At 39.6% G+C, this 13,199-nt stretch overlaps 1 protein-coding gene across 1 annotated transcript in view; it reads left to right on the top strand.

Annotated features, from left to right (window-relative positions):
- stxbp5l (syntaxin binding protein 5L) overlaps positions 1–13,199 on the top strand; it is a gene marked incomplete at both ends in the record, with an annotated part of 105,765 nt that overhangs the window by 70,759 nt on the left and 21,807 nt on the right. The window contains 12 exons of the mRNA XM_083908921.1: positions 798–873; positions 1,247–1,401; positions 2,285–2,357; positions 3,124–3,271; positions 3,605–3,672; positions 3,759–3,799; positions 5,456–5,670; positions 5,888–6,063; positions 6,476–6,601; positions 7,871–8,022; positions 10,555–10,623; positions 11,651–11,716. Of these exons, the coding sequence (XP_083765047.1) occupies positions 798–873; positions 1,247–1,401; positions 2,285–2,357; positions 3,124–3,271; positions 3,605–3,672; positions 3,759–3,799; positions 5,456–5,670; positions 5,888–6,063; positions 6,476–6,601; positions 7,871–8,022; positions 10,555–10,623; positions 11,651–11,716 (1,365 nt within the window). The remainder of the gene's footprint in view (positions 1–797; positions 874–1,246; positions 1,402–2,284; positions 2,358–3,123; positions 3,272–3,604; positions 3,673–3,758; positions 3,800–5,455; positions 5,671–5,887; positions 6,064–6,475; positions 6,602–7,870; positions 8,023–10,554; positions 10,624–11,650; positions 11,717–13,199) is intronic.

A 13,199-nucleotide genomic window follows, 5' to 3' on the forward strand; every position in this document is an offset into this window, starting at 1 on the left:
GAAAACTGAGAGAACATGCAAACTCCCCACAAAAGGGTCCTTATCTTTGATCATGTTTACTTCTGATTGAAGTTGATGCAGTGCTGTTGATGCAGCATATACTGTAATGGATCGATACAGCATCACTGCTTCATGCACAGTCAGTGGAGTTTTTAAGGACATGTGTTTCATTCATTCATTTAATGCTACAGGATCTGACACGAGGATGTATATTTGAAATGACTGCATTTCCCTTTTGTAAAAGCCATAAAAAGCCCCACAATTCAAAATGACATTGTCAGTTGTCAAAGTGCTGGGCTTTTGTTCTGAACACCAGGTCCATGAAGTAAAACTTCCAGCTGAGAGACTTCTTTTTATGTCAAAGCATTTCATGAAGGGAAGCAGCTGAAAAATAACTGGCTTTAACTCTGCTGTTGGTCTGCCACTCCACCATTCCCTGAATAGAACTGGAAAGGGTAATTTTTTTTTTTTTCAAATTGAATTTGTTTTGTTTGAGTATTTCATGGTCAGTTTTATAATGAGACACTGTTAGTCATAATTACTACTTTAGTATTACAGCTTCGGGGAGGAGTAAAGTGGTGTAGTGGTCTATTAAATAAAGCTGAGAAGCCGTTAAGCTAAATAAAATGACTTGAAATGAAAAATGACCATAGACTTGGGCAGTTTTTGCTCTGGTCCTCGTGATTTAGTAAATCCAATTATTACACAGTGAAGAAAGTTAGTCTGGTGTCTTATGATTTGTGTTTTTATGGAATTGTGTGCATGATGAGATAACGCTGTATCTCTGTTGGTTTCAGGTAAAATACAGAAGGATGGGAGGAAGGAGTCATGTAAACCCATACTCAAAGTGGAGTATAAGACCTCAAGGAACAGGTGTGTGTGTTTTTAGATCAATAGATGATTTACTAGAAGTTATGCTTTATCCTGTGGTTAATTCACCAACTTCTGGAATAATGAGAATGCTACTTAAGTTCCCCCAGCTGGTGATCATAACAAGCCTGTCATAGAAGCAAAATGCAGTTGTGTTTTTGGCAAAGTAACTATTTTATAATTATAGTTTGTGAACTTTTTTTTTTTTTTAATGCAGCACCAGCTCATTTCTGTTTACTTCAGGTGTCATGAATCCTTCCAGGGGAAATATGTTATGAATGACGAGTTACCTTTGTGTCTTTCTTCTAAATGTTCTCAAATATGCACACACACACACACATACAGAGCTAAAGAAAACTGTTCTCCCTCTTTACAGTGAGCCTTTTGTTGTCTTCTCTGGGGGACTTTCGTATGACAAGGCAGGGCGACGACCAACATTAACCATCATGCACGGCAAAGCCATCACTGTGCTTGAGATGGACTATCCCATTGTAGAGTTCATGGTGCTCTGCGATACTCCCTACAACAATGGTATGTGCCAGTTTAAAATTGTTGAAAAAGTAGTCCTACAGTATATTCTCTGGGTTTAACTTGGTTGACACGTCAGCCTCTTAATCTGCTTTGCTGCTTTCGCAGTAACATAGAGGAAGATGATGTATTGGAGGACGGATATTTTTCACTAACAAAAGGATTAAGGATTCTGGGAATGTCAAATTCTGGGAAAAAACAGCAACGTGATTTGTTTAGTTTTGAGCTTCAGATTTAATCAGTACAATCTGTAAGGATTGGTAAAAAAGACAGGACACAAGAGCAGAGGCTTGAGTTGTTATTGAAACACAAAGGTTTGATACAAAAAAAATCATGAAAGGATTTGACAAAAATAATTGTGCATGCTGGTACTACTCCTAACAAGAGGCAAACAGGGAAAACCGGGGGCATAACAGTGTTAAATACAGGTGGAGAGATGAGGAACTAAATCTTTCAAAAATAGACAAAAAAAGACAAATAGCTTCGCCACTGTGTTCACTACCACAGGGTGATCGACCATCTGGCAGGTAAGTGGTGGTTGAATTGGTCTGTGAGTACTGCAGTGACTTATGATTTCGATTGGAGGATAAGTAATGGATGTGTGGGTGAGATGAAATCCAGAAGCCATTTTTAGCCAGCAGCACACACCATCAGAAAAAGGAAATAAATGGAGACGAAAAGCAAACACACAGGCAGTAACTTTAAGAAATAATACCAAATATAAAATGAATTCATAATACTATCACACAGAGTTGTCAAACTTAAAAATTAGGGCTGTATGAAAGGCAGAAACTTTGGACTTGAAATATCTCTAGAGTTTTTGGTTGTAATTGGTGTAACTGTGAATGAAGCTTTGTCCTTTTCAGTTTGGCTTTGTATCTTACAGAGGTCCAGGAGCCTTATGCAGTGGTGGTTCTCCTGGAGAAGGACTTAATTGTGGTGGATCTGACACAGAGCAAGTATGTGTTTCACATAGTGTACAATGTACACATTAAACACACCACTTCATTTTTACCTGAGATAATGGGGCATGACAGGGGTAAAAATCTAACATTTAATGTTCATCCATAAACCAAATCCTGTCATATTATAGCTTTCCTTTGAGGTTCCAAAAGCTACTACCTTAGTTAAAGTAACTTTAAATGAGCGAAGATAAAGGTGCAGTTTTGACTCATTAACATCTATGTCTGGGGAATACATCTGCATAGCAGCAAAGCACTTACCTATAAATTGGGTTACCTAGTTAATCAGGTTACTTAATTAAAGCAGTAAGATATAAATATCTCCTGATCAGTCTTAATCTAGTCAAAACATGTCCGTATTGTTGACATTGTCAGCTCACTAATTAGCTGCTAATTGCATTTAAATTGTTTATTGTAGAGCAGTCAGTGGCCTCAACCTTGAGGGTATAGATTTGACAATTTATACCTAGTTTCCCCAGGCTCCAAATCATGATGATCATTGATGAAGGAATAAATAATATTGTATTATACTTTGTAGACTGGACTAGATTTGTAGTAGCTCAGCCATATTTTCCTCACAGCTGCAGAGCATGTTTTTGTTTTTATGTTGTAAACTATCATGCCATACCACCAAGGTTTGGTTTTAGGAGAGAAAAGACGAGAGGAAGAAAGAATATAAGTGAAATTTAACCGTTTATGATGAAGTAGATGCAAAGTATTATTTTGTTCTGGGACACAAATGTTTTCTGTTGTCTTCTTGCAGCTTTCCTGTCTTTGAGAACCCTTATCCCATGGACGTCCATGAGTCTCCAGTGACCTGCACAGCCTACTTTGCAGACTGTCCCCCCGACATTATCCCTGTCCTCTATTCTATAGGAGCTAAACACAAGAAAACTGGATACAGCCAAAAGGTAGAAATGAGGAATCACAGTGTGAGGCTGAAATTCATTTTTGTCAACATATCTGAGCATGATTCAAGGGTTAAAATGCAATGTTCACTACGTCTAGCCTCTTAAGAATACTAAACTGAAACAAATGAATGCTTTCATGTATTTGTTGACATGTGGGTTGTCATCTACCCATGCATTATTATGTTTTAAAGCTGTTGCAAAGCCAAAAAATACACTCATTATTTAATATTTTGGCATAAAATGAAATTTAATCAACACCCAGTGGGGATAAAAAGAAAAGCTGATGTGATTGGGTTTTCAAAGTAATTTACACTGTATCTGTAACCATGTCAGGAGTGGCCCATCAGTGGAGGAACATGGACATTAGGCTCCCACACGTACCCAGAAATCATCATCACAGGGTGAGAACAGGACATGTTGCTCTCAGCTTTTATTACCCACTCTCTGCCCAAAAGAACAAAGACCATTATTATTTGTCTTTGTCCAGACATGCTGACGGCTCTATTAAATTTTGGGATGCATCTGCAAGTAAGTCCACGCTCTAATCTTGTCATTTGCTTTTATCTTTATGAAAGTGATACATTCTGTTCTACTCAAGCTTTTCTTACACAGCACTTGAATCAAAAACATTTTTGTTCAATGGCGAGTCATTTCAGATTTGCTCACGGTCACATTCACAGATGTGTACATCATAAAAAGCATGTCATTGTGTTTTTTTTTTTCATGATATGATGCGGTTGTGTGGGTGACATTTACTTGAATTGCTGGCATTAATTTTCTGTTAAGTGTTTTTTAATGATAGTTTATCCCAACATAACTCTAACCTTAACTGACCCTCAGTTGAAATCCAGTTGTGAATTAGTGACATTTAATGGTGAGACTCATGATTGTTACAACTGGAGGACGCCTCCACTCATCTTTCCCTTTCGCATGTTAGGTTACTACCTAACAGATGATGTACAAATCTATATGCCCTTAAAAACAAATGACCAAGCCTCTGTCCAGGTCTTATTAGACTGCCTCAATGACATTAAATCTTGGATGGAGGTGAATTTTCTCTCCATGAACAAAAATAAAACTGAGATTATTTTATTCAGGCAACAAAACCTTTTAGATGGCTATGACAGTGCCATAGGCACCCTGAAGCCTTACTGTCACCCATATGCAAGGAACCTTGGTGTTATTTTGGACAGTGACTTTAGGTTCGAGAAACAGATCAGCTCCATTGTGAAAACAAGCTTCTTCCAGCTAAGATTATTAGCAAAAGTAAAGGCTTATCTCCCCAGGAATGATCTCGAGAAAGTCATTCACACTTTTATTACTTCACGGTTAGACTACTGCAACTCCTTGTTTGTTGGTCTCGACCAGTCAGCACTGCGCCGTTTACAGGTGGTCCAAAACGCAGCTGCCCGCCTGCTGACTCGAAAGAAACGGCGTGATCACATCAGTCCTGTCCTTGCATCTTTGCACTGGCTGCCTGTTCATTTTAGGATCCAGTTCAAGGTTTTATTAATTGTTTTTAAGTGTTTGAATGGTCTGGTACCATTGTACTTATCAGAGCTCGTACAGCCTCACAGTACCTCCAGAGCACTTAGGTCAACAAACCAGCTGCTTCTGGCAGTACCTCGGTCCAGACTCTCTACTCGTGGGGACAGAGCCTTCTTAGTGGCGGCCCCCAAGCTGTGGAACAGCCTACCTTTCCAGGTTAGAGCTGCACAGTCTGTTGAACACTTTAAAACACTACTAAAAACCTATCTTTTTACCCTGGCGTTCAGTCCCAGCTAGACGAGAATCCTTGGCTTTCCTATTTTATTTATTTTATTTTTACTTTTATTTTATTTGTTTTTAATTCTAATTTTAGTTTTTGTTTTAAACTAAGCTCTTTCTATTCCTTTATTGTTTTTATTTATTATCATATTGTGTGTGATTATATTGTATTCAAATAACTGTGCAGCACTTTGGTTCAACTGAGGTTGTTTTTAAATGTGCTTTATAAATAAACTTGACTTGACTTGACTTGACTACGGTTTACAGCGGGATAATGGCTACGTTAAGAGATGACTCATCCATTTTCAAAACATGGACGTTATGCACTTTGTTCTTAAAGTTGTGTGTGAATAAAGGAGAGAAGTCCTGCACTTTTTTCACAATTTGCTAACCATTTACAAAATATCTGTAACACAGTCACACTGCAGATGCTGTATAAGCTGAAGACCTCCAAAGTGTTTGAAAAACCAAAGCCTGCTGAGGGCCGGGCAGCTGACTTTGTGGAAGAAGATCCTTTTGCAGTCCAGATGGTCAGCTGGTGCCCTCAAAGTCGCATTTTCTGCGTGGTCGGCATCTCGGCTCACATCATTCTGTATCGATTCAGCAAATACGATGCCAACACACAGATAGTGGTGAGTGAAATCAGACACATCCTTTGTATGTTAAGTCCTCCTCCCTACTGCAGGAGTGTTTATGTACAGTGACTCATTTGACAATATTTTGAATGGAACAGATATTTGTTTTTAGTCTTCAACTCACTATAGTTTTAAGTAAATGGTTGTGGTTGCTGATGGCTATTGATAGACATTACAAATAAGTTCCCCATATCCGTATCTGTGTTGTCTTCAGTCACTTGACGTACGCCTGCAGTGTGAATCGGAAGATGTCATTACTCCGTCGGAGAATGAAAACAATCCCTGCTTCCCAGAGCCGGGCTCACACACACCCCAACCCCATCACCAATACCCAGCCAGCCCCAGCAGTGGAACACCAGAGGGTAACAAAGACAGCATCCCCTGCCTCAAGTAAGAACTCTCTATCCACACCAGAGCTTCAGTTGCATCAAGAAGGTCCTTTAGGGGGCCAGGGTGATTCAGTGTCCTGAGAACGGACAGACAGTGTAATAAATAATTACCCCTCAACATGGTTTTAGTGTCCTGTCTTATGTGTCAGGGAGGATATGTTACAGGTAGCCTCTTCTGATGCCACCATCAGATATTTGTTGACTCCATGCATTGTTTTTTTTCTTTGTTTGTACATTTATATCATGGCACATGCACATTTATGGCAGATTTTCTTGTCTGCACTCAATTGTATATTTGTGCAGTTTTTACCCAACGGGTTTGACTGATAGAGGGACACATGTTTGATTGGAAATTAGACTTTTTACTACATGTCACAGCAGTACTTTAATCTCTGCTCTGTTTTCTTTTTCAGGGTGAAGGATCGTGTGGTTCGAGTCCCCCCAGGCTACCAGGCAGAGCTAGTTATCCAGCTGCTCTGGGTAGATGGAGAGCCTCCACAACAGATCACCACTCTGGACATCAACTCTGCCTATGGCCTGTAAGTCGGCAGATGCCTGGCACTTTGTCTGTTAGCTCATTTATCTTTTTATCCGTGTGCCTATTTGTTCTTATCTTGCTGATATTGATTATGGACACTTGATAGTTCTGTTAGAAGGTCACTGTTTGAAATTAGGCAGTGGGATTCTTTCAAACATGTTTTGTATTTACATCTGCACATATAAGCTTCTCTGTCCCTGTCCCTATAATTTATATCAGTTAGGAGCAAGAGGAAACGTTTATAGTTACTGTTATTCCCTGTAATTCTTCAGGCCGGGTCACACCTACTGTCTGTGGAGAACCACTTTGTAGTTAAGGAGGGTCCATGTCAGTTTAGCATTTCACATCTCACAACAGTTTCTTACCAGGAGTTTCCCCTTTTTTGTATTCGTTGTGTGGAGTTGTACAGGTGTGAGTACCAGCAAACTTAAGCAAGTTTCCATGGTTACTGTCTCCTTCGTTGTCTCTTTTGACCAACACAGGGATAAAGGTCACTTACTCTACACTAGAAGGGGGGCAAATATCAAGGTTTATCCACTGGTTTGTTTTCACTCGAATGCATGTTTATTGTCTTCATAAGACGACATTACCAATAGCCCTGTTCATTCACCTGGTATTTCTTCCTAACTGAACAATCTCACCATGTGACCGCAATACAAATACTTTTGCTTCATTTATTTCATTTTTTTCTGATTGCTATGTTGAAAGGCCACTGACAGAGACATTTGTTGTGAAGACTGTCATGTTGTGTTCAGTGAACGGTCAACTGGAACATCTTTAACACACGTATAAATAGAAAAATCACTGCTAACAAGTTTTTCCTTCACCGTGTAAGCCAGAGGCTCTTGAGCAGAGAGAGAGAGGTAACAGGTGGCAGCGAGGCTTATTCGGAAATCTAATGCTAATATTCCAAAACAGCAGCATGAGCATTGTGAGATAAAGACACTTCCATGTGAGGCAAAGTAATTACATGAAAATATGACAGCTGAGCTCACGCAGTGTTTAATTGTGCTATGTAATGAATCCTTCATGTCAAAAAAAGATAATCTGCCAAACATAGCAAATGTTAACCACATTTCCGTCTGTGCACGAGCTCTCCGGTTTCCTCCCACCCTCAAAACATGTATGAATATTAGACACATTGGGTCACGTCGGTCTATTGTGGCGGCGAGCTCTGTTGCAGCGGCTCTGATCAACCCTCCATCTGACCTCCTCATTTTGTTTTGGTTGTATAATGACAATAAAGATCCTTTCCTTTGTGTGTGTCCAGTTTGGCGTTTGGGAACTGCAGTGGCCTAGTGGTGGTGGACTACTTGCAGAAAACCATCCTGTTGTGCATGTCAGCACTGGATCTGTACGGAGCCGCCGACCCCTACCAGCGCCTTACTCGCTCTCCTCGCAGGAATAGACAGTCCACCTCAGGTAGCACACACACACACACATGCACACACCTCTGACACCCTGCCACTCACATGCATGCGCACAGCTAACGCTCAGTGTGCATCCACACAGAAATGTGCCATAGATGTCGGCATTACATCCAGACTTCTGTATCTTACTGTTATGACATATTTTCTTCTCTCCTGTCCTCTCTATTTTCATCTATGTCTCTTCTTCCTGCTCTTCTCATCTGCCTCCTCTGTATCTCTTCTTCCATCTGAGGCTGGAATGATCAATCAGGCAAATCTGACCTATCTCATGTGAAATCAATGAGGAGGGTGATTAAATTACATTCCCCGTATAATTGATCAATACCACTTCTCTCAAGCCCTTAACTCAATCAGAGTTGATGAAAAGCTACTAAGCACATTTACTCAAGTATAGCAGTCGGACACAATCTTCGACTATGTCGAAGTTGTACTTTATTATTAAATATTATTATTTATTATTCTCTCGTAGTGTGCTCACACAAAAATTTGCTGTACATACAAAAAACTTATATACAATATATACAGTATATATCTATAAATTACCTTAATAGTCTAAGTTCTGGCCAGCAGTGTGAAGTTTCTTTCTAAAAAAGTTGCCACTCAAGTTTAAGAAGCACATTTTATCTTTTTTTTTTTGTAAAGTTTGATCTGAATCCTCCACTGTGAATACAATACAAAGGACACATGAATATATTATTCCATAAGAGGCTGCTATTTGGAACCGAGCCTTTACTTTTGTCATATACACTGATGTTTGAAATGCAGGCGTTTATTATTATTATTATTTTATTTTTGATATAGAATGAATTCATTTTCAAATGAAATATCAGCAAAAATAAAAAAAATAGGGAACTGAAGAGAATTAAAAGGAAAATAATCTACCGTGTTCTTCCAAAAGGTCTCAGTTTCTTAGTTTCTTTTCTCTTTGCTCTGTTTCGCTCTCTCACTCTGACATACAAACGTCAAACACATTCAGCAAAACGCTCACACCAGGTTGCCTGTCACATATCTGCACTATGATATTGAGCATTTAAGTGCATGTAAACAGACTGCGTGTCATTCCATGTCGGCATTATTATGCATGTTGCCATTTTATTTCTCTGTCCTTTCTGTTCTTAGTCTTGCTTGAGCATACAGTAAATCTGTAGTGAAAAGCCACAGAGGTCTTGTTGTATTTCCTGACCCCTGCCTCCCTTTTTTCTGCTACTAATTTTGTCTAGCGACGGTCACTGAAGACAGCCACTCATTTATACTTACTTTATGTGCTGTAAAGATATCCAAACCTGCTACACAGAAATACAATGTAAACTTAAGGAAAGAACAGCTTCAGTTATGTAATATTATGCATTTCTAAGGCTTTTTAAGAAATTTGAAGTACTGAGATGTTCTCATGTGTACCTGAAAATGCCTCATAGGCACTCAGGATTTGTTAAAAGTATGCTACTTTAGTTTGAAGGATGGATGCCTCTGAGTTTTATAGCCAACATTTCGCTGTTGCATAAGTGGCTTTATTGACTTTCACATCGTTTATTGTTCACAACCTCCGCTTTCCTGAAAGTCATTCTGTGTTTGCTCTTTAAGATCAATTTTTAGACAAGAGGGAAGATTAAAAAAAAGAAAAGAAAAAGTCATTTGTGCCCTTTTTCTCAACCCTGGGTGCCACTGTTATGATCCTGATCACTTGCTATGCTCAGGTCAATATATTTATATATGTATCTTATGCAAGACAAAACTTAAAATACAGATGAAGTAAAAGGCCAAGTGAAAAACACAGCAGTGTCTAATCCATGTTTCAGTTAGTGGCCTTTTCTATATTTGTAATTTTCCAACTTGTGAGAAAATAGTTTTCTTTCTGACCTCCCAACATTTTTAGCTGTTATCATCTCACATGTGTAACGTGCATTCTGTAGTATATAAAACATATCACTCAAATGCAGTGCCTTCATTTCATGGGTGTTTTTCTCTAGTTGCAGTGTAATACATTATTAATAATATCCTGCACATGTTCGGACAGCAAGTCCATGTCCAAAAAGCAGATGAACAAAATGAAAACCAGTGTGAAGGATGTTTTTGATGCCACTTTGTAAGTAATGATACTGTTTCCTGTGCAAATGACCAATGGCATCAGCTTTAGCAGGGTTTGCAGGACTAGTGGTTACTTCTTCTCTGTCTTCCCCTGACGCTAACTTGGTTGCTGCTTGCTCTCACTTTCTTTTCTACTCTAAGCCTGTGTGTTCTTCTCTCTTCCCTACCCCCCCCCCCCTTTCCTCCACTTCCCTTCCCTACATCCTAACATGCTATAACTTATTCCCCACATCCACCCTTCCTCTCTTACCTAATTTCACATCTCTCATTGTTTCTTTCTTTTCTTCTACTGAATACCTCTTGCTTTATTCCACGCTTCTCCTTCCTTCTTTCCACCACCAACACCTCTTCCTCCTCCTCCTCCTCCTCCTCCTCCTCCCTCCTTCCACCTTTGGTGACTCTGTGGCTGGTGGTGTGGGCATGCGGGCCTGCCTGACAGAGTTATGCATGCGTGGCCTGTCTAACTTTTATTCAGATTCAAAGAAAAGGATCCGTACATCCTATCAGAGTAAGTCAGGCCTACCTAAAGGCTGGGGTGTTCTGTGTGTGAGTGTGGGTGTGGGCGTGGGTGGGAGGGATGGGGCAGTGTTTTTGGTGGAACATACAGTACTAGGACAACAGAGAAGATAGAGACGGTTGCTATAGCGATTGGGAAGGGATGGAGTGGAGTGGACGAAAAAGCAAAAGGGACAAACCAAAGAGATGAATGGAATGAAAGAGGTTGTTTTTGGTCTGGCGTATCTGTGCTTTTCCATATAAAACAAAACCACCTATTCCAGTCATGTCCAGAAGTAAGTCCTTTGCCGAGGGAGAACCACTCCTTTGAGTCGCTTAAGAAAGGGCAGTTATAAAGAATACATTTTAGGTAAAGAATAGTTGGTGGGGTTCATAAAGCCTTGTTCATCCACTGGGCATATAATATATTTATATACTTTGGCAATTATAATAAATCTTATTCTTGTTTATTGCATCAGTCATCATGGCCAGAAATTGTAGCTTGAAACTTTGGCTGAAGAGCTGTGAGCTTTGCAACTTTGATAACTCAGTGAGGCTTTTAACAAAGCCAAAATGAACACAGCTTTAATGCCCCACAAGAAGAAGTTGAAACATGAGCATTTTTTTTTTTGGCCTGTGCTTAGTGCATGGTCAGATCTGTTTGTCGTGTTTTGTGTTTTGGTCGTGTTAGCCACATTATCACGAGATTTGCACTCTGTAATGTAATTATGAGCACAGCGACTTCTTGTTAGTAATTCAGAATGCCAGCTGATATATATGTTAATTGAATTTGCAGAACACACGTAACTTCTGGGTCATTTCCCTCACGCAAATGATCCCTTTCATATAATGAATTTATAAATAAATGGCAAATTGCTGCTAAAGTGCTCTTTAAATACCTCTCTCGTGACTCTGTGTGGCGGACATCGACCGAGCTGACTGCTGTTACGTGTGTGTGACTTAAAAAGAAGTTGATTTAATATGACGGGCTGTGTGCCTTCTTACTTCTTCCTCCTCTTGGCTGCCATTGGCTGCGGCAGGCCTTACTGAACTCTCTGACAACCAGCAGTCCATTGACATGGAGAGAAGCAAGTCCCCCACTTCAGGTAAGCAGCCGACACACTCACACATACACACCAATCCCTGCCAGTACAAAGTCTGTCGCACCTGTATGCAAATGTATGATTGCACTGTGTGATTGTGTGATTCGCAATGTGGAAGTTTGCTGGTAAGCCACTGTCTTTAAAGTTGAATTTTACCCGCAGTATGCAACACTTGGACACCTCACCCATCACCACAGCATCTTGGGAATGGCAGCTGTTTAATATGGCATATCTTAGCATATGGAAAAAGTGCAAGTGCTGAAGTGCTGAAAACACCGTTTCCGGTGAAGGTTGCTGCTCAGAAATCTAGCTGTCAGGCTGTTTGGTTGCAGTATGTTTTGGTCTATACTCCTTTCACCTGCTCTCCGCTCTTTATATCTCTTTCAGGGTGTTCCACTCTTCTTTTCTTCGACTGATTTTTTTAGAGAGTAACTGCCGTGAACAGAGGTGATAAACGACAGTTGATAAAAAGTGGTAGTAACCTGCATCATTTTATGAGATGAAGGCTAAAACAAGACACTTCTCAAAGCAGTATTTTCACCAAGTCAAACATTTTTATTGGTGTGCATTAGTACGTGATGATGTAGCTTTACATGCTAGTGGATATTATACCTGATATGATGAACCATACAATGTAAATCCCCCAGTATTTGCAGATAACATTATATTCATTATCTTGTCTTGTTGGGTTTCTGGATCAGTGTTTGTAATTGTAATCGAAAGACGATAAGATGAACAGGACTGGCTTGTGATGAGAAAAGGTTGGGCGCAGTAGATTGGCATTTAAACTACGAGATTGTTTACAGTACATTTGGGCCTGGGTGTTTAGAGACAGGGCAGATGAAATGAGACTTTGTTTGTGATTGCAAATAAAGAGACAAGTGCATAGCGCGGGTAAAGAAAGAGCGATAAATTAGAATATTTCCCAGCAGGTGCTTTGGTGTGTACTGTGGGAAATCACTCAGCAAATTCAAAATGTAAAGGTTTAGTAGAGAGAGTATTAATGCATATTAGGTGCCTAAGACACTACCAAGCTGACATGCTGTATGCAAGGATTGGTCTGCTTTATATGCTTTTAGTTTCCAAACTCATTTCAAACAAATTTCAGTGATTTGAACTGTTGATAGATATACGTTGTACTCGATAAAAGGAGAATAAAGTGTTTTTTCTGTATTTATTCCCTACAAACTAATGTTTCTGAAACACTGGATGTTGCCATTCATTATTTCTTATAACAATGGATTCTATTGGATTATGGGATGGGCGTTTCAGATGCTTGCTGAGGAGAAATGTGTCAGTATATTGTTTTGATCATGACAACCAAAGCAGAATCATTTGAAACTTTAAAACTCAGTTCCCCAACTTCTGTAAAATGTGATACTAAAGGGGAAGCACACTCAAAATATTGTGATTAATGCAAGAATACATTGAGACAGTGTTTACTCCCCAACACAAATAAGCCACAGCTGATCTTTGAATAAGAAGA

This window comes from Microchirus variegatus (genome assembly GCF_963457635.1).
Source record: "Microchirus variegatus genome assembly, chromosome: 22".
NCBI lineage: Eukaryota > Metazoa > Chordata > Actinopteri > Pleuronectiformes > Soleidae > Microchirus > Microchirus variegatus.